Source organism: Perna viridis, chromosome 7 (assembly GCF_037379345.1).
Source record: "Perna viridis isolate PV_CMFRI_1.1 ecotype Kerala chromosome 7, ASM3737934v1, whole genome shotgun sequence".
Classification (NCBI taxonomy): domain Eukaryota; kingdom Metazoa; phylum Mollusca; class Bivalvia; order Mytilida; family Mytilidae; genus Perna; species Perna viridis.
This window is the reverse complement of record NC_142451.1, coordinates 33,735,522-33,757,441: the sequence shown is the minus strand read 5'-3', so window position 1 is coordinate 33,757,441 and position 21,920 is coordinate 33,735,522. Positions and strand designations below refer to the sequence as shown.

At 30.5% G+C, this 21,920-nt stretch overlaps 1 protein-coding gene across 28 annotated transcripts in view; it reads right to left on the bottom strand.

The window, feature by feature from the left end:
• LOC148612394 (voltage-dependent calcium channel type A subunit alpha-1-like) overlaps positions 1-21,920 on the bottom strand; it is a 136,787-nt gene that overhangs the window by 28,204 nt on the left and 86,663 nt on the right. For 14 of the 28 annotated variants that reach the window (XR_015924380.1, XM_088593820.1, XM_088593801.1 and 11 more), the window contains 17 exons: positions 21,616-21,747; positions 20,119-20,191; positions 18,628-18,748; positions 18,188-18,288; positions 16,854-16,904; positions 15,375-15,505; positions 14,218-14,327; positions 13,745-13,759; positions 12,557-12,671; positions 11,324-11,513; positions 10,603-10,709; positions 7,596-7,613; positions 4,544-4,640; positions 3,808-3,968; positions 3,191-3,334; positions 2,485-2,686; positions 1,573-1,737 (listed from right to left, as the gene is read on the bottom strand). Coding sequence is in view for 27 of the 28 variants with exons in the window: in XM_088593820.1 (XP_088449946.1) it covers positions 1,573-1,737; positions 2,485-2,686; positions 3,191-3,334; positions 3,808-3,968; positions 4,544-4,640; positions 7,596-7,613; positions 10,603-10,709; positions 11,324-11,513; positions 12,557-12,671; positions 13,745-13,759; positions 14,218-14,327; positions 15,375-15,505; positions 16,854-16,904; positions 18,188-18,288; positions 18,628-18,748; positions 20,119-20,191; positions 21,616-21,747 (1,933 nt within the window). In the remaining variant the exon portion in view is untranslated. Of the gene's footprint in view, positions 1-672; positions 781-1,572; positions 1,738-2,484; positions 2,687-3,190; positions 3,335-3,807; positions 3,969-4,543; positions 4,641-7,595; positions 7,614-10,602; positions 10,710-11,323; positions 11,514-12,556; positions 12,672-13,744; positions 13,760-14,217; positions 14,328-15,374; positions 15,506-16,853; positions 16,905-18,187; positions 18,289-18,627; positions 18,749-20,118; positions 20,192-21,615; positions 21,748-21,920 lie in introns of all 28 variants that reach the window. The other 14 variants (XM_088593804.1, XM_088593809.1, XM_088593817.1 and 11 more) reach the window with 9 other exon arrangements.

The window sequence follows — 21,920 nt, the reverse complement described above, 5'->3', positions numbered from 1 at the left end:
TCCTAAACCAGTTGTCTTGCTTACATGCAAAATGACAAGCACGTGTTAATTAAAACAGAGACCATGTTGTATGAATAATGGCTAACTTTAACTGTAAGTTATGCCCTAGTCAATGTAATTAGGATTGTTACTGTAATATCCCAAGCGAACCATACAACTTGATCCCAAACTTTAAAAACACAGAAGAAACATCACTGTTCTGTCAAATAATTTAATTCTATAAAAACATTATTGAAAAGTATAAATAATGACTATGGTATGATTTATCAGATGTTTATATATAATTTTATGAACTTTAATATTGTTTCAGTACATTTTTTCCTTCTGTGTTTTTTAATTCAATCTGGCAAAATGCACTCATCCTGAAAACTGTTAATGCTCATAAACCCTACACTACTCCCATATTAGTGCTTATAACTGTTCCCATGACAAATACATTTTATGTTCAAATCATTTTTTTTTAAATTGAAATATTTCATTTTCCTAAAACATAAATATGTATGTATTTACCATCATAAGTATCTTTTTTGTAAAAAATGTTTTCAACTACTAAAAATAAAATGCTTATTTTCGCCACTGAACAAGCATTGTCATGGAAACTTGATTAGAAAATAAAAATAATGTTATATAAGTGATGGACCATCACCCAAGAGCAGGCTGAAGTTGCCTTACCAATCCAAACCCTAGTAATTTAAGGGTGCACTCTATCGTGAACAAGCCAGTAAAACTCATGTTCAAATACATCAATATGTCCTTGTAATAATCACTCATCCCGTTGTACTGTAGTAATAAATAAAATTTACTGTCAACTCTTTGGATTGGATAAAAAGCTTAAATATTTAACTAAAATTAAAGTATAAGTAATGATTGTTATAATTTTATCTGTCTATCTGAATTAACCTCAATACCCCTAGTGTACACCTAAAAATATTTCTGCATTGCAGGCTATTTAGAGTGCATCACATAATTGAGGTTATTTTTTCAGAAATTGAAAACATATAACAATCATTCCTCAAATATTTTACACATATATTTTTGATAACTGTAGCAACAATATTTATCCTATTTCATGTTTTGGCTCAACTAATTTGAAGAGTAAAAACAAAAAAAAATTCATTTCAAGTAACAAAAAATTCACACATGAATCTACAAAAATTGTATAAATTAGAAGACATGTGAACTATAAATGGAATGGTAATTAGAAGACATGTGAACTATAAATGGAATGTTTCTGATTAATACATTGGTAGAAATGAGGTTAAAAATCCTACAAGATAAGTCTTCAATGGTTGAGATATGTAATGCCAATCTGCATATTAAGCCCAATGATACTAAAGCCCACTATTTTTTTTTAAACTTCTGGAAGCAACAAGTTTGGTTTAATACAGATTCAAATCCTGTCAAAAATAATTTAAATTATCCATTGAAGTATATTTTTAAACTATGCAATTTCTAAGATACAGCTCTGCATGATTTAAAAAGGAAATATTCAGCACCAATTACAAACAAACACATATTGTTATTCTGATAAATTATTTAACATTAATTTCATATACTTGTAGTGTAACTCACCTTCATCATAAGCACAATTGTGTTTAAAGCTATGAGAGTCATAACCAAGTATTCAAACTTGGAGGAGACAACAATTTTCCAAATCTTATATTTTATTGAGTCTTTATTCTGCGGCATATATCTACAAGCAGGTCTAGCATTTACAGCAAAGTCTATACATTGTTTCTGCAAAAAAAAGCACAAGCATTATAAATTACATACAAATAACTGATTAAAATTGTAAGTAATTCTAATTTTTTTTCTTTTCTCCTTTCCATATAAAACCAAATTGTCATGTTTCCTAAAAACACAAGAGAAAATGATAGAAAAAGGGAATCACATGGCATCCCCTTGCCCTCGAAATAGTTAATCGTGTACTGTTGGGTTCCATTACCATCTATATATAGAATCAACTAGTGTTGAGACCCTTACCATCTAAACAGGGTATCCCCTTCCCATCATGCGGTGTGACATCCCCTTACCATCTTAACAGGGTATCCCCTTACCATCATGTGGTGTGACATCCCCTTACCATCTAAACATGGTATCTATCCCCTTCCTATCATGTGGAGTGACATCCAATTACCATCTTAACACGGTATCCCCTTACCATCATGTGGTGTGACATCCCCTTACCATCTAAACATGGTATCTATCCCCTTCCTATCATGTGGAGTGACATCCAATTACCATCTTAACACGGTATCCCCTTACCATCATGTGGTGTGACATCCCCTTACCATCTGAACAGTGAATTATGTAGTGTGGCACCTCTTTACAATCTGAATATTTGATTAAATGACCCATCATTTTACCTTTGTTCTTGAATATCAACTTGGTCTTGATATTCACAAGACTTAAATTTATGCCAGTTAGTCCTTTCATATTAAAAAGAAGAAAACGTAAGCAGCATGTTGATAATTAATTGCCTACCTGATTTTTATCTAAATCATGGTCACCCAGATCATTTTCTCCTTGTTCTTGAAATGTAATGATGATTAAGGCCACAAATATATTGACAAAGAAAAATGGAAACACAATGAAAAACACAACATAGTATAATGCCATCTCCATTCTATAGGCTTGTTTAGGTCCATGATCCTCTTTTGTTGACTCCATAGAATTCTTTAATATTCTAAAATATATAACGAGGAAGGAAATAAGAAAGTTGTGAGCTATATTTATCAACAAATTAAAAAGGTAAACACAACAGGGTTTCAACAAACAACAAATTTGCTCTGTATGTATGACAATAACAATTTAGCTAGATAATTTCATTTATTATTATCAGTGCTTATATATAAATGCAAATCTATGGTGAAGCACTACATTATGATTTTCTTTGCTTTATGGTAGAATAGACCTCACAAAAAAAACAGTTCTATGTTAAAAAGACAGCATTTCATATTTAGATACACTAAAGATGGATGAAACAAAACATGACAAAAGGTGTGCAGTATTGATTTCTAATTTAAACCTTACTCTTTAGGGTTTTTTACGTTCAAAATTATGTGTACAAATGTGTGTGTTTTCGACTGCCTTGAAGATAATACTAGTAAATTTCTTGTTTAAAGTTTCCCAAACAGTACTTTGTTCACATAATAAATGTACATGTATTTTTTAAAAACATTTGACATACTCAGGCCAACCCTCCCCTGTTGTAACGGTGAACAATGTTAACATAGCATAGGCTAAGTTATCATAATGGAAGTCTCTTCTATTCCATTCCCTGTCATCTACAGTAGGTGTCTCTGATCCATCTTCGTAGTAGAAAAACTGACCCCTATTCAAAACATAAATGAAAAGCCATAAATTGATTAAGACATATCCCATTCAACAGGTTTTCATGTTTTTAAATGAGTTTGTAGAGGTTTTTCCATTAGTATCATCGTATTTCATTTTATTATTTTTAGTGTTTATTGTTGTCTTTTATTGTGAGGATCATGGTAGTTTTCCAAGACATTTATAAATTACATAAATGAATAAATGGAGATTACATAATCTGACTACATTTTGTTTCAGTGAGTGGTCATTTTATACAGAATACTTTTATTTCAATGATTTAAGTGAAATCTACATACATGAAATTATTGGGAACAATGAGGAATTTTAAAATTTGCAAAACAGACATAAATACCTAGTTAAAAATAAAAAAGTAATGGAAAATGTGCTTTTGAAAAGCAGGATTCAGCTGAAAAATGGAAGAGATCTGTTTAATAGTTGTCAGTTAACTATTATTTATGTAGTATAACTGACCTGCATTCCTCCCTTGTTTCTTTTGATTCATCAGTGCAATAGAAAAACTTTCCTTTAAATAATTGTACAGCAATAACACCAAATATAAACTGGAACAACATATACACAACGAGGATGTTGATAACATTCTTCAGAGAGTTGACCACACAATCAAACACAGCCTAAAAATAAAATATAATGGATAATCAAATTATTCAGGGTGTTGACAATACAAACAAAGCCATAGAGGTAAAATTCTATGGAAAATCAAATTCTTCAGAGAGTTGACAACACAATCAAACACAGCCTCAAAAGTACAATACAATGGACTAGATTGAGCTCATATTTAATGTGCAAGATTGAAAATAGATGGATATTTCTGTGAAACAAGCAGTAAGAGATTTGACAGAAAAAGATAATCTGAATACATTTTAACAAAATGATGTTCCTCATATGTTAATTTATGTTGAAAATAAAAAATATGGTTTGTTTGTAACATAACTGGTATACCCAAATTGAAATAGAAAGTTGATATCGTACAGCATCCAGAATTGCTTACAAGGTATGCCCTATCTATATAAAGCTATACCGAAATGAAAACTATCAATTTGGAACCAAAATAATTGCAACAGACAAGGGAATTCCAATATACCACACACTTGTTTAGTGAAGGTATAAAAATATACATCAATGGTTGAAATGACCAAAGGAAATAAAGAATCAACAAATATTGAAAGACGTGTTCCATAAATAATACCTTTAATTTTGGAACTCTGTTAATGGTCTTCAGTGGTCGCAACACTCGGAGTACCCTTAATGATTTTATTGTATTCAAGTTCTTTCCTGCACTTTCACTGTGAATAGAAAGAATAAAGAGCAACTCTTTTATAATATAACATTTAATTAATGTATTTTTGGAAAAGAATTTTTACTTATCTGAGAGCAATGGGTACATAAAAATGCTGAGCAAAACATGAAAAAAACCTTCATTTAAGAAAAGTACTGAAACAAATGTATCAGAAAAAAAAGAAATGAAAATAAATTAAAAATAAATAAAAATAAAAAGCATAATAGGAAAAAAATAAAGATAAATTAATAAAACAGATATATTTTTGATAAAAGGCAAATTCAAAAACTGAAAATGTAATGTTTTAGTTGAAAGAAATTGCCCGCATAAATATAAATCAAAACAAATCAAAAGAGATCAAAATAACAATAGTCTTAAGTTGTAAGAATTGTGTATATGGCAGTTAGTATACAAGAACCTTCAGTGAGCCTGAATCCCTCACCTGAGCATCACTACTTGTAAAGTACCCTTAATATAATACACTATATAATGAGTAACAAGAGCATGCTTTATTTATTGAAACTATGCTAACCTTAATTATTTAACTTCATTAATGGTTTATCTCTATCCTTTACATCGATTTCTAATTTGTTATTTGCCAAAAATACAAAAAAAAAAATCATTAACTCTGACTTGAAAATCTACATGGCAAATTTTAAAAGTACATGTCAAGGAACAAAGGAAGCCCATATAGTTCTTGTAAATTCATGTATTTACAGTTTACCTCATAGTACTTAAGAGGAAACAAATTTATTAATAACAGCAAAGGGAAATAACTCTACAAAAAGTTATCATTTAACTTTGACAAAGATGACAGACTTGTAAAGCTTTTACTGCTGAATAAATACAGTAAATATTTCTGACACAAAGTGATGGTATTAACTCACATGAATGCTATGTACAATTCCTTAATGTATATCAGAGAATGTCTATTTTGAAACAAAGAACTTTACTTATGGTCAAATGATCCGATTTTTGCAAACTGATAGATTGTGTAGTCTTGGTTGACAGACTTTTTAGAGTTAAAAAAATAAATATGGTTTTATTAACCTTTGTAAACCCATAATAAATAGTTATAAAATATACTAACTACTAAAAGTCAAGTTAAAGTAAAAACACCTTAAACTATCAACGTTATTTGGGAATAGAATAGGGTGATATTCTCATTTTAGTTATTGAAATCAGCCATGCAGAACATTGGTGCACATTGACGGGTGAATCCACATGCCTGTTGTGATAGTGAATATAAAAATAAATGACATCATAAATGCAAGAAAATTATTTTTTCATGTAAAATCAATTAAAAAAACGGACTTGAACTATTAAATTAACAATTTGCATAACTAAGAACCATGGCAAGCCAAAGTGGACAAAAATGAGCAATTGATTTTCTAATATTAGAAAATGGATTTGTCATATTCAGTTGCGATTTTTTAATATTGGAAAATTATTTTGTAATATTAAAAAATGAGACTGATTTTCTAATATTACAAATTCACAATTTGTAATATTACAAAATATGTGATATTTTATAATATTACTAAATCAGGAATTTGTAATATTAGAAATTGAATTTTTAATATTACAAAATAAATTTCTAATATTAAAAAAATGATTTTGTAGTATTAAAAATTCATTTTCTAATATTACAAAATATTGATTTTTGTCCACTTTGGCTTGCCATAAAGAACAATTCAATTTGAAATTCAAATAATGACTAAAAAATACTGTAACAAAACAGTAACTTGCATTAAGGTGAAATAAAGTGTTAGGGTGTGCTTTTATATTAGTACTTAGTGCTTTGCATATTTTTATGCTTTGTCAAAAGTGCTAAGCATATATTTCTAGTGTGCCATATGTTATCTGAGTTAATCCTTTTCTATAATCATCATGCTTGAAATGGTCTTCTGCAGTGCTACAAAGTAAGCTGTAGAATTCTAGTAGTATAAGAACAATGCTTTGCATGTTGTTTTTTTTCTGTTGTGCTAAGTGAGTCCTTTACTGAAATCTCTGTGTCTCTCATAGTTTTCTGCTCTTCCATTATATAATGAGAATAGGTATGATGAATATGTCAAATGTACACTAAAATTCCTATAGCATTAGTGCAATGCTTAAAATACTCCTGGTCTATCATAAATCAGCTCAATTAATCCTCTAACAAGGTAACTCTGCTTGACATGGTTTTTCAGCTGTTCCAAAAAAGTAAGCTCTAAAAATCCAATAGTATTGTCACTGGCACTCTGCTTGGCATAGTTTTTTGTAATGTCATCAGTCATCTCAGTCACCAGTAATCCTCTGCTTAAAACTACAGTGCTCAGCTTTCTGCTGTGCAATGGAAGTAATAGCTAAGTTTTTCCAAAGTTATTCATGAAAACTTCATAACCTTTCATTCTCAAAGCTTAAATCAGTTCAAACCACCACTAACATCAATATAAGCCTTTGTCCATATTGCAAATGGCTGCAGGACTGAAAACCAGTTGTTTAAACACACATACCAAGGCCAACGACCATTAAGCATCTTAGCATTAGGCAACCAGTCAAGAGACATCATAGATTCAGATGTAGCAAGAAATTTTCTGCAGCACAATCATCAGAAGTTGGTCATTTGGACATTTCATGCAAAATGCTTATCAAATTCAATTAACAAAATATTATTCTGAACATGTAATTCATCAAATTATAATATCCTTTTATTAATAGAAATCAGTTTTGATAAATTTTTGATTTCAGATATTCTTAGAACTAAAGACTATCATGACTTTTACCAGTTTATATGACTTGGTTTTAAGAAGATAAGAAGAAAAAGCATATATACTATCTACAACACAATATCCACACTGCAAATCTGTGTGTAATAGACAGAAACAATAGCTGACATAGCACCTATCAACCTTCATTGAAGTGGTTTTGATGTGCTGGTGAAGCCACCCTAAACCCTTATACTCATGCAAATCAAAGTTACCTAATTGGGTCAGCAATCCTTTAGAATACACACATATTAAATGATTAGTATTTCACTGTAGAAGTTGTGGTATTTCCTAACTGTTTAATTTCTATATTTATTTCTTTACAAATTCTTGGTACATGTATTAAATTTCTATAAGTTGGTTACTTATTTTAATATGGTATCAGGAAATAGACATTTTTTTCCAACTAAGTAGAAAAAGAAAAACAAAATAATGACTATGCCATTTATTTGGTCATATATATATGTTTTATCATTCTCTTCTAGTTCATGGATTGAAATATGTTCAACAAATTAACTATCAAAGGCCTTTTCTTACCAAATGGGGAGTATCACATATTTTTTTTTAACATTTTCATAGATGGCAAGAGAAGGATACAAAATGATTATTTCAAATGTATATTTTAAGTTTTAAGTTTGTACAGGGAAGCCTGATAATCAGGGCTACATGTAGGTGTATCAGATACAACATTCATTTCAAACAAAATCAAGAAATGGATCTAAATTTCATTACATAGGCATTCCGTGGAATAAATATTTCAAAGAAAAAAGGGGGCTTACCTGCTCTTCCTGTGCTCGACAATGATATATAAAACTTCAAATTAATATAAAATCTGAGGGAACCTGTAGCAGTTCTATGTTGTTAGAATGTATCATATCACCAATCTAAATCATATCAAGTTTCGCAAACCTAACTGTATTGATAATCAGTTTGTTTGACACAGATTTGCCACTTAGTATCCTGATCATGTTAGATAAAGCACAGGGTGGGTAAGAAAAGACAGGGTTTGTTTTAATAGGATCATAGACCATTACTACCAAAGACATTTGAAATCTACAACAGCAAAAGAAAACTAGACTTACATAAATGAACTAAACATCTCAAGGGATAAGCAGATAGCACAAACATATTTGTCACAGAAGGGAAACACTTCAATGCTTCAAATTAAACAACTAGAAAATGAAATAAAAAACTGATTCCTCAAGTACAAAACAATGTATCCCTAAAAATATGCTGACAAATAAAGCCAAAAGGGATAACAACCATTGAACTAGTATTTAAAAATAAATCAAATTGTCATGAAATAAGCGCTTTATAACACAGCACCATTGCAGGGTTAACGTTAGTTTGCTCAAAGCTTCAAGGTACATTAAACTGCTAAGGAGTGAACATGTTAGTTTGCTAGGGTGTACAATGTTAACTGTGCATAAGGTTAAGTTGTTTAATTAAGGATCTGCTTGTAATAAAATATGGTCACCATCCAGTCATCTGATAAGGAGATTTCATTCCCTTAATTCCACAGAATTTCAAGTGTCACTTGAATGCCATTTAAAAAAGGCTTGATGAACTTTCTAATTATCTGCCAAAGCGTATACGTAAAATGCTAGATAAAAAGGTCACTAAAAATAAATCATACATTTACTCCTGGATGGTGGAGCCATACATAGCAGGTGGACACTCTCTACCACTTCCTAAGATATATTACATCATGTCTATTTTTACTACTCACGTGTTCCCAACTCTAAACAGATATTAAACTTGAGTTAATTTGTGAAAATCTATTTCTTTCATATTTTTTTATTTAGTTAACATAATGGAAAGCTGCATGGTTTTCTTTCTTTCCAGAAACTTTTGTAACATCTTAACATCATTACTAATGAACATAATTTTTATTTTTTGAACTTCCCATAAAACCATCTGCTGACCAAAATATTTGTTCTGATATATTGGTGAAAGAGTAAGTGGGTTAGCTTATAATATTTTCTGCAACCAAAAAAAATTTCAATACTTTTGAAAAATGCTTAATCTTTCAACCTATGGGGAACGTTTTAAAATGGAACCATGAGTAAGCTCACCGTAGAGTGATTTCCCCAATTTGTAACATTCAAAATGTTAAAGTTTTATTATCTTCCTACCAGAGCATTTAAATCTTAAACTTATTGGTTCATGCACAAGTATATAGAATGCCCAACCTTAATATAAATTTTAATAAAAATTCATAATATGATTTATGAGCAGCTGTACATGAAGGATTTAACACTGAAGTTGGATTAGTTTCCTTTTAAAGCATCCGGTAATAACTCTTGTCTTATGCATATTTACATATGATGCCACACCTTCATATTAAGTTTCATCAAATTTAATATGAACAGTTTAGTTGGAGTTACAAGGTATTTACTAGTACATGGACAAACAATTGGAAAGATTAAAAAGCCAACAGACAAGAGGATTCTTTAATACCCCAAATTTTGTTTGAAGGGGATATAAAAATAATTATGATTGGTGTAATTTTTAAAGGGACCAGTATTGATTTGATTTACAAAGAAATAATAATCTCATACATTTAGTGGGACACAACTAGTTACTCAATACGGCAGTTATTATTTATTCATATTTATTCATAGATTTGGTTTTATTTTATTGGTAAAACAATACTGTGAAAGTACTTTAATTCATAAATACAATTTTTTGTGGATTAGGGGAAAAAAAGTTCATGGATTCTTGAATTGGTGGTTATTAGGTTTTCAGTATACACATCAATGGGATTCTCCTTTTTGTTGGAACCAAACTTTGTGGTTTGGCCTGCCCATGAAAACCATGAAAATTGGTATCCAATGAAAAATAGTACTTTCACAATAGATTGGAATATAAATCAAGAACAGAGTCAATAGACCTACTAAATATGAAAACAGAGGATTGAGGGGAAACCCCAGCTAGGTATGCTAACCAAGTTTCCAATATATGAAAAAAAAAGAGTTATCTCTTGCACTGTAAAATTACCAAACCTCACAATGAAAAACAAACATGTATTTGAAATGGGCAGTTGTAAAGAGAGGAATAATCTACAACAACTTTCTTCCTTTTTACTGATTCAGTGTATATATGTTAGTTGCACACAACAATTAAATTATTTGGAGAGCTACACAGGACATGGACTGTTCTTAATTTTTTTAAATTCTTCTTTAAATTTAGAACAAAATTAAAGAATAATTTTTTACTTACGTAAATGAAAATGCAACTAAAGCACAGATGACTACTGTGGCATCTAAGATATTCCATAAATCTCTACAGTAAGCTCCTGGATGTAGAATTATTCCCATGTCAATGATCTATAATAGGAGAAATCAAACCTTTAGCTACCTATTACATGTATGTTCAATAATAAATGCAAATATGTCCTCAATCTATTAACAGTTTAACTGTGAACTTGATGCCTTATAAATATACATAAATTTTTCATAAATTTTATGAAACTTTACTTTCCTGAAAATGAAAATCAATTATACACAAGTAAAAGTATTGCTAAAATAGCACATGCATATAGCTGGTTAATTTTTATATGAATAGTCACAAGGTATTACCTTTACCTATGAAGACAACCAGCAATCGATCACCATACAATATGGTGATTTTGTTGGAGAAATACCTATCAGTCTGCCTATCTTTGAAGTAACATACAATTACTTCCATAACTAACCAATGTAACAGACCATTTAAGGAGGTAGACTTAAGGTAAGGGACATAACTCTTGAAATCAGTGATATGTTTGTATCATATTCTATTTTCCAAAGCCTTTCAAGCTGTCATTTGAAACTGAATGAAATCAGTCCAAGTTACTTTAATGCTTACATGAGATTGATGTAAAATGCTGAATACAAACTTTCCAATGATTTGTAAGGGTTGTGTCCATTATCCTAGGTCTACCTCCTTAAGCAATACACACCTTCAAAATCATTTCTACAGTAAAAACTACAGTGAAGACTATATCAAAATAGTCTAAGATAGTATTTCTGAATGAGGTATCTTTTACAGGATCTTCAGTGGCCAAAGCAATACTACTGGCACAAATAACTATCATGATGAATAAATCAAAATAACGCAGGTTCACAACAAAGTGGCAAAATCTCCTTATCCTATAAATAAAATATAAAACAAAAGTTAGCCAATGAAAACAAAGTATATCTATGTATAAAGGTAATACATTATAATTACTAGTACTAGTAATAATTTTCTCCATCCTGTACTGTAAGTTTAAGCTGTGTTCAAGTGAAGTTATACACCTTTCCTATAATATTTCCTACTGTAGTTTCTCAAATTCTGTGGCTTTTCTAATAGTCAAAATAATTATTCAAACAATACTTCATTGGTTTGTTTTCCTCCTTCAAAACTTGTACATGTAATTATGAAGCTATATGCTAAATTCATTTGATCTCTATGGCCAAGTTTGTCTTGACTTGATACTGAACTAAATTAGCCTGAATAAATTTAAAGCATTAGTTCTATTTTCTATGAACCATAATAATTTCACTTAAATAAACTAGAGGCTCTGGAGAGCCAGATGGCCAGAATTTGAAATCATGTGGTCATATAATTTGATCATTCAAACCACACCCACTGAGCCACATGAGTCGTACAATAAATAGGCTGTTAGTAAATTGCCTTGAGGTCATTAACCCTATCAAGTTTTACAACATTGGCACCTGTGGTTTCAGAGGAGTTGACCTTTGAAAATTGACCAATCTGAAGCTGAAATAGCCCCTGGCAGTCTTTTTGTTCCATCAAGCATGACCAAAATTTTATCACATAATTAATTTGTCCTTGTTATCAATTCTGCCAAGTTTGGTCACAATTGGCTCAAGAAAAGCAGGTATTGGCCAAAATATGTTTCCCCATAGGGTTTCAGTGGCAACTTAGAGTGGCTGCATCCACCTGAGCCACACAAAAAAGGATCATTTCTAGAGGGTATTGAGGTCATTAACCATATCAAGTTTGAAATCATTTCATATTTAAACTTAATTCATCCATCCATTTGGCAAAACTGCAGAGGATGGACATATGGATAAGGTTATTCCAATAAACCAACCACTCCTTGAATGATCTACAAGGAAGCATGAGCTTGGGACTTCCAAAAGCTGACTCCAAAACACCGAAATGATTCAGGCATTCTGGTACTTACGGATTAGTAGGACCAAAAATAAACAAAGAACTATAAGGAAGCATGGGTTTGGGACCACCAAAAGCTGACTCTTCTTTCTTCTTCTCTTCATTAGGTAAACCTAAACTACTGTCATCTGTAACAAAATGTTCCATTATAATGTCTTAATATCAAGAATTCATAGTTTAGACCCTGTCTTTATCAATCATAAATACAGTCTAAATAACCCAGTGAAGGCCATATATCATTTTTAAATCATCAATACATCTGATAATCAGATACATATATTAAGGAGGTAGACCTAGGATAAGGGAAAGAACTCTTGAAATCAGTGATGTTTGTATCATATTCAATTTCACCAAAGCCTATCAAGCTTCCATTTGAAACAGAATGAAATCAATCCAAGTTACTTTGATACTTCCATGAGATTGATGTAAAATGCTAAATCTACCTCCTTAAGTACCAGTTTATAAAGAATATTTTATAATTGTAAAAATCAAAACATTTATCAATAGTAAAACTTTTGTACAAAGGTCATAAATAATATCATGATAAAATGTTACTAGTAAGTGTATAATGTGCATTCAAACAAGAAATAAAAACAATATATACTTCTAAATAACACAGCACTTCTATCACCAAATTACTTAATCAAATCTTTTGTAAACTCCAAAGCTTAAATCTGATTCTGGTGAATTGGTAAATGTAACATTTCCTCCTCTATTATTTTATTTATTTTATGTGGGTCCATACATTATGTCAGTGGACTGTTCTAAAATGTGTACTTTGTCAAGTGGTTTACTTGAAGATGCTTAGCAAAACTTTCAAAGGCCATGCTCTAAAGTTTTTTAATTTCAAATTGGCTATGAGCAAATTTCATATTCTATGATATGCTGCATCTTGGAAACCTGCTTGTTGTCTAGAAACTTGTAAATTAGCTGAGAGAGCCTAATGATAAATAACCATATAAACAGTCAGTTGAAAGTGGTGACATTAGCTATCACTTGTCATTGCCAAATTTTGTTATTGTTTCCATTTTTAAAGTAAGTTTTGAAAGTAGTTTCTAAGGTATATAACTTACAAACTTGCTAAATGTAAATTTACAAATTCTGTGACAAATGTCTTGCCATTAAATATAAATGTATTCATCATCTGTGATTTAATAAGTGTGAAGAATGTGCAATAACCACTCTATTGTCAAACAGTTACCTTTAGTTTTCTTCCCTGAAATTTTTAATCAGACAAAGATAATTTACATCAAATTTCTCAGTAGAAAGAGAACTAGTGTATATACATGCATTATATTACACAATAAGTAAGATACCAATGAAAAAAAAGAGTAACCAAGATTAAAAAACACATAGATTTTAAGCACAAACTAATCTAAACAAAACAAAGGATGAGGGGGTACATGTTTATTATGAATGTGTCTGACAAAGCAAGTGGGAGAAAAATGCTGAACTACAAATTTGTATAAATACAAAGATACATATCATATTTATATATCTCTTCTTACTAAAGGCAAATAAACCTTACCATTTTGAGTTGCCTTTATTGCTCCTAAGAGGATAAATACAGATCTCTTTTTTTTAAAACTAATACCTGTTGCTCTTTAACGATTGCTTTTACAATTTCAACAGCAACCTTGTCGGTATGTTATCTACCATAGAATAAAGCCCTACCTGAATGGTTACTATCATTATCTCTAGAATCAACTTTAACAGCGACGGCATGTTTGTCTACCAGGTTATTCTGATTCAGGATATTCTCTTTAGTGTTGCTAAAAGAGATACTGCAAATGAAATATTTATCCAATGTAGGTGAATAATGTGATGGAATATGACAATAATATGACAGAAACTAAACATGAAGTAGCACATGTTGTCAAGCTATGAACACCCCCCACTCGTTCAGGTTGTTGGTGTCAGATGATAACAAAAATAATAGCTTACAGCGTATGCCCCATCTATACTAAACCACATTTCAATCCATTCAGTGGAAGCTGAGATTTTCTGATGAAAATTTTCTATATCATTCCATATAGTGCACAGAACAGGAAATTTTATACTGGACAGCAACCTAAATCACTTACAAGGTATATCTAATCTATATAAAGTTCATATCATACTTGAAATTAGTCCATTTGCCAAAACTGCCAAGAAAGGTAATAAACCAACAATTCATTGAATGATCTTATTATGTTTTACTAAAGAGTCTGTCTCAGTACAGTGGATTCCTGTTATAGCCTAATGTCATAAAATTGTGCAGTTGATAGAAGTATGCAATTATCAAAATTATTATATTTGAAGGGAAATTACTTTAAATTTTCAATACTGAACTTTGTTTCAGAGAGATGCCTTCTAGTGCTTTTGTAAAATAAGATCCTTGATTGTTTTTTGAGTTTATATGCGATTAACAGGGATTGCAATTAACAGGTATGTGGTGTTCAAGCAGAATGCACTGTGTTTTCATTTTTAAGTGGTGATTTATATGGTTTTGGCAAATATTTGTTGATTCACAGAAAACAATTTTTTTTATTTGACAATATTTCAAAATGAACAATTTTCCACAAAAAATAGTACCAGCAAAATTGATTTTAATAATAATGTTAACCATTTTTTGAAACTGTGAAAATTACCGGTAATACCCGCATGGTTTCATGTGACAGATTCCGTGAAAATTACCGGTAATGCCCGTGTGGGTTCATGTGACAGAATCCGTGATAATTAGCAACCACAAAAATTAATATGTTTATAGTATAAACTTCAATATGAATGATATGAAATTATAAATGGCCTTACAATGTTGAAGGATATGATATTATGATATTGATACTAACTAAGGAAAGTTTCCAGTTTTATCAGGATCATTGTTCTGTGGTGAGGGGGGACAGATGTTAATACCAGGTGGTCCCCCACTGCCATAGTTTCCTGATATCAGATCATCTTGTTCCTTCTGCATTTTCAATATCTAAAATTAATAATTGAAAGGTAAACATTTATAACTACTTTTAATTGTTTAGAATATAAAAAAATTAAGAAAGTGTTGCTTTATGAGCTTCAAAGTATAAACATTCAATACATTTTATGAAGGAAAAGAATATAATATTTTACTACATCTAATCATCTTGTTATCTTATTTTTGATAAAACTGACATGTAACTATTTAATAAAAGATTTAGAACTTGTTTCTGATACAAACAGTTACTGTTTTCTACATACAATGATTGTTTAATTTATACTTCATTTAAACCAATTTTACAGAGTCAAGAAACAAACAATTAATTTTCCCATCACCAATTCAAAACATGCTAGATTTTGAATCCGCTTGTGTACAGAAAGTTTGTTACAATACATCTGCCATGTAGTATTTAAAAATACCATTACTAGAGTTTGTGATGCCAATATAAGTAAGATGTAAGACTTATCCAGACTTACAAAGTCTGCTATTCTCTTTAAGCTAGAACCCTTCAAACTCTATCCAAATACAATGCTAATGAAATATCAGTTGTTACTTCAAGTAATTTTGAGCTTTTGTGTCAAGAACTCCAACGACTTACTCTAAAGAAGCTAGGTTGTATCAGCTACTATCTTCCAAACTCTGTTGTACAGTTGATTAAATGTACAGTAGTTGAGTAAAATTCAGAAGAATAAAACAGTAGCTCCTATTACCAGACACCATGTCAATCAGATAAGCAATATATGTGTCAATATAACTGAGTTAGGAATTGAATGCATTATAGAAACTGATTCCATTATTTTTGTCCTTTATAAGATCATTCTTTTTCTATCTATGTTTTACAACAGTTACAACATGATAATCATAAACAATGATCATGGAATCAGTTTACAGTATATATAGGTCAAGGAAAGTATCATGCAAGTAAAGCATATTTATAGAGAAATAAATAAAGCAAGTAAAATAGGTAACTTCACAGAATACAATAGGTCTTCATTTATTTGAATGACCATTACTTGATGAATTTCCTTACATAGTTAACTGGTCATTCAGTGAATAAGGAGAGTTAACATTTCTATTATTCCATAGAAATCTTTATTTGATGGAAAGTTTAAATCTCCTCTGTAATTGTCCAGTTAACAACCAATGGCAAGTAATAGTTATTCAATCAAAGGAAAACCAGCTCTATCTCCTGAAGTTAACCTTCCAGCTGTAGTGTAAAATTATACACTTTGTAATGCTACATCCTTAGAATTAATTATTGTTTCAAATGACAACATTGCTGCATGATACTTCACTTGACCTATAATAATATAGATGATGTGACTACAGTGATGAGTGTTCTAGAAAGGGAGGTAACCTTTGGGTCCTTAAATTGATCTGCAATATCTTGTTTCATCTCCTCTTTAAGCTGCAACAAAAAGTAAGCAGAAACATGCAGACTAAATTATAAGGTTTAACAGAAAATAAAATACATGGGAAAATACTACAATTGAAAAATAACATAAAAATAAAATATTCCATGGTGTGCAGCTTGATATGACTACATATATTGTCTCCATACTAATGGGGACATGTATATGAGTTCATATTCTATAGCGAGATTTAGAAAATGTTTCAAACACAATTTTAATGTATAACTCAAAAATGATATGTTAAAATTAATTCACTGATGTACCTTTTACCAAAAGTACAATATTCTGAAGAAAAAATAGTCCTTAAAAAAGTTCAAACTTAATAAGAAAATAAAAAAAAAATCAAAATATTCAATTTCACCCTATTTAGTTCCTTTCTTGAAATATCAATATAATTTACAAAATATTATTTACATTATCATACAAGCAAGCAATTTCAAAAACTCACATAAAAATTTACACTTGGTTTTGTTTAAATATTCATTTCCAGTCCTTTAAGTTCAAAAATAGTCACAACCCACAAACCAAAACACATACCTTTCTTCTGTGTAAGGAATATTGTATTTAAAAATTCACAAAGATCCATTCTCTAATACTCAACTTAAGTCATATTTTACTAATCATATGTCTATGAATCACGATGATGACAATAATATGGCCAAAATGTGACCTTAATTTTCTTTGCAGCTGTATAATATAATGATATACAATATAAAATTCTCGAAAACTTTACCACAAATGCATGCACATTAAATAAAATACTAGACTACTGCAAGAACATAGTAACAGAATATGATACAAATACTTATCAAAGAGAAGAATTATGTAAACTAAATAAAAACAAATTATTGGTTGAAGGTTTATTTCTCTAGAATAAACATGGGTCCAATACCACAGGTAAAGGTTCAAGATTTTTGGAATACTCCATCAACCATAATTTAACTCTCACATTTCTAAAAGAAGCAATTCTGCTTAAAATTTTCCGTGGGGCACTCTTTTTGTTCCAAATCTTGTACCTGCATCTCTATTACAGCAAAGAGAGAATTTCAACAAATTAAAAAAAGATCAGAAACAATATTGATATACAACATTGAAAGAGGGCTGACAGTGCAAGATATCAAATCAATTTGTAGAATTTTTTTTTAAATCCAATATTTTGAAGAGGAAATGTGTATGGTATATTTCTGTTGTTTCCAGGATTCTTTCAATTTTGCTGACAATAACATAATAATGATAAAATAATTCAGATGGATTTGAACAACATTAGTACATTATATACCATTGCTTTCTCTCCTTCTTCCACTTCTTCTGCTGCTGTCAGTTCTTGAGCATTGGCCAGGTTGTCAACAGCAATAGCTAAGAACACATTCAGCAGTGTATCTTATTTACAGTTAAGGAAAAAACAAATAAATGACATTAAATCGACATTATCAGGAACACGTTACACAGCCATGATATTATTACTCGCATATCTTTAATATAGAAAGGATAAGAACAATTCATTATAATATTAAACAAAGTTGACTATTTCTCTTTAGTCCCTTGGTTCTCCTGAAGTGCACATTTGACCCAGGTTGAGTGACTCAGGTTCCTTGGAGCTTCTTGAAATTTTAGAAATTTAATGTTAAAATCTATTTTTGTACCATGTAGGTTTATAGATGTTATATAATTATGAAAGTAAATAACTTGTTATAAATTAATTCCGGTTTAAAAGGATACAGTTTCCGAACAAGACTAGAACAATAAAATAAGTAGAATAGTACATTCCAGATCCTTCTATACCTCCACGGGACCTTATACCATGGTACATCACAGCATTCCAATCTTCACCAGTTAATATCTGTAATATACAAAAACAAAATATCAATAGCCTTATATGGTGTACTTTGAATTGCTATGATCTGATTGGTTAGTTTTCTTCTTTTTTATATAACCAATTTGGTACTCTGACACTGCCCAAGGAGCTTAAACAACCCTTAAATTGGTAATATTACATTATTTGGTCAAAAATGGATAATAAATCTGACCTTTGTCCTAATTATAAATACTGGGTATGCATTACATTGACCAATAACCTTTAATGCCTTTGACCCTTAGTAAAACAAAGTTTCAAGTAATTAACTACTATTTTAAGACAAAACACTTTGAAAGTCAATAGCTACCATTCACCACCTGCCTCCATCCAAATTATAAGACATTTCAGTATTCTATTTTTTTTCAACAAACACACTCTTAAGGTGGAGTATCCCCAATATTTTTTTTACATAGATTTTTCTAATTTTTCTCTAAGATGACCTTGAATGAACTAACTGTAAAATTTAAGCATAAAAAACATAGGTCACAGATAACTGAGCCTTTATGTAGGTGAATTTTTAACACATTTATAGATTCTGTGCTGAATTTTTGACAATTACACAAACTTTAAAAAAAACTGATTTATAGAATTTCGTAAAAAATTGTTAATAAGGAACACTTATCTGACATTATTTCATGTATCAAAAAGAACATTGGGGTCACTGAACTTTTTTCTTGTAATATTAAAAAAAAAAACCAAAATTCCCATTATGTTTCTGAAAAAAACATTTTCCCACCAATTATTTCCCCTCCAAAAGAACCTTTCTAAATTTAATCAATATAATTCTACCATTTGTAGTTTGAGGTCATTTTTGCATCATTTCCAACATTATTTGCAAATGCATACTTCTTTATGATTTTGAAAGGTGACAGAAAAGAATATTCCATGTACATTAATGAGCCTCTATGATTTAGATGTACATGTATAACTAATATTGTACATTTTTGTAGGTTGGGTATGTATGTTCAATATCTCAGACAGAAAATAATGGACTATAATGTGTAGAGGGCAGCCTAGGACTGTACAGGTAGAGTAAAACAGTTAGTGGTAGTCATTTTGTGTAAAATAAAAATCATTAAGAAGCTGCTGCTGTCAGTTAAGAGAGTTTCTTTTTAAGAATCTAAGTTTTATTTTTATAAGAAAACTGTTTTAACATTGTTTGTACAATAAGAAAATAAAGGAAATCATTAAAGTTTTAAATTATTATATAAATTTCAATTAAATACAAAAAAAAATTTCTCTGAAAATCAGAATTTTGTTAAGATGTTAAAATCCCAAATACATGGTGGTGTTTGAAAAATATGTTCATAACTGACTAAACTTAGATTAAATTTATTTATGAAAAATGTTTTTACCTGAAACACTGTTAGTAAAGCTATGGGAAATGTATCAAAATGTGCTGCAGGCCTGCCTTCTGGAAAATTCATCCTGAAAAAAATTTAGAATTTATGTATTTTTCTTTATTTATGAAGATAAGAAATCAAATATAGGAGACCTTTAGTGACTTTTTGCCAGGCAGAGTTGTCCCATATACTGTCTTCAGGCAGATTTGTCCCATATACTGTCTCCAGGCAGAGTTGTCCCATATATTGTCTCCAGACAGATTTGTCCCATATACTGTCTCCAGGCAGAGTTGTCCCATATATTGTCTCCAGGCAGAGTTGTCCCATATACTGTCTTCAGGCAGAGTTGTCCCATATATTGTCTCCAGACAGATTTGTCCCATATACTGTCTCCAGGCAGAGTTGTCCCATATATTGTCTTCAGGCAGAGTTGTCCCATATATTGTCTTCAGGCAGAGTTGTCCCATATATTGTCTCCAGACAGATTTGTCCCATATACTGTCTCCAGGCAGGGTTGTCCCATATATTGTTTTTAGGCAGAGTTGTCCCATATACTGTCTTCAGACAGACTTGTCCCATATATTGTCTTTAGGAAGAATTGTCCCATATATTGTTTTTAGGCAGACTTGTCCCATATATTGGCTTTAGGCAGTTGTCCCATATATTGTTTTAGGCAGAGTTGTCCCACATATTGTCTTCAGACAGACTTGTCCCATATATTGTCTTTAGGAAGAATTGTCCCATATATTGTTTTTAGGCAGACTTGTCCCATATATTGGCTTTAGGCAGTTGTCCCATATATTGTTTTAGGCAGAGTTGTCCCACATATTGTCTTCAGACAGACTTGTCCCATATATTGTCTTTAGGAAGAATTGTCCCATATATTGTCTTTAGGCAGACTTGTTCCATATATTGGCTTTAGGCAGTTGTCCCATATAATGTCTATATAGAGTTGTCCTATATATTGTCTTCAAACAGAGTTGTCTAATATATTGTCAGATTGTTGCAATATCTGAAATGCTCTGCCATTTTTCCTACACTTTTGGAGTCCTCATAATGGATATATGAAGTTAACTATGACCTTAGAACCACTAAGGGGCTGATTTCAGTCTTTCAAGAAAGACTAAGAAGTTCTCAGTAGTTGAAAGCTTATATTAAAATTAGTATAGATTGTCACTCTGAGGATTTCATACTGCAATATGTTTTCATCTGTTAGGGAGGAGATGTAGTTATTAGCTATTCATTTAATGGTATGTTTGTATTCATGTTATTCTGCTCTTCCTTTTGTTGCTTTTATTCATGTGTTCCAGTATATACACAGATTTTTTTTACATATTTTATCTGATTCAAATACAGTGTTTTAGGAAATTTTAAAAAGTCCCCACACTTCTTTGTTAGACTTTGGATTTAATCATTGATAAATGTACTAGAAAATATAAGTGCCTTAAACCATCTATATAAAAACAGCCTACAAATATACATGCTTGTTCAAATTAATATTATACTTACTCTCCTCCAAATAGCTGCATACCAAGAAGGGCAAATATAAGTATAAAAAGAAACAACAAAAACAGCAAGCTAACAATGGACCGCATACTACTGAGCAAGGAAACCACAAGGTTACGTAGATTAGACCAATATCTGAAGAAAAAATATAACATTCAATTCATATTCATTTTAATCATCAATTCAAAATAGCATGTCTAATGTACAGTAAAACCTGTCTAAACTGAATCTATTTTGGACAGAATACATTTAAATAGATATAAACGGACTTTAAACAGTGTCCATTTTAGATATTATCTAGGGTTTGG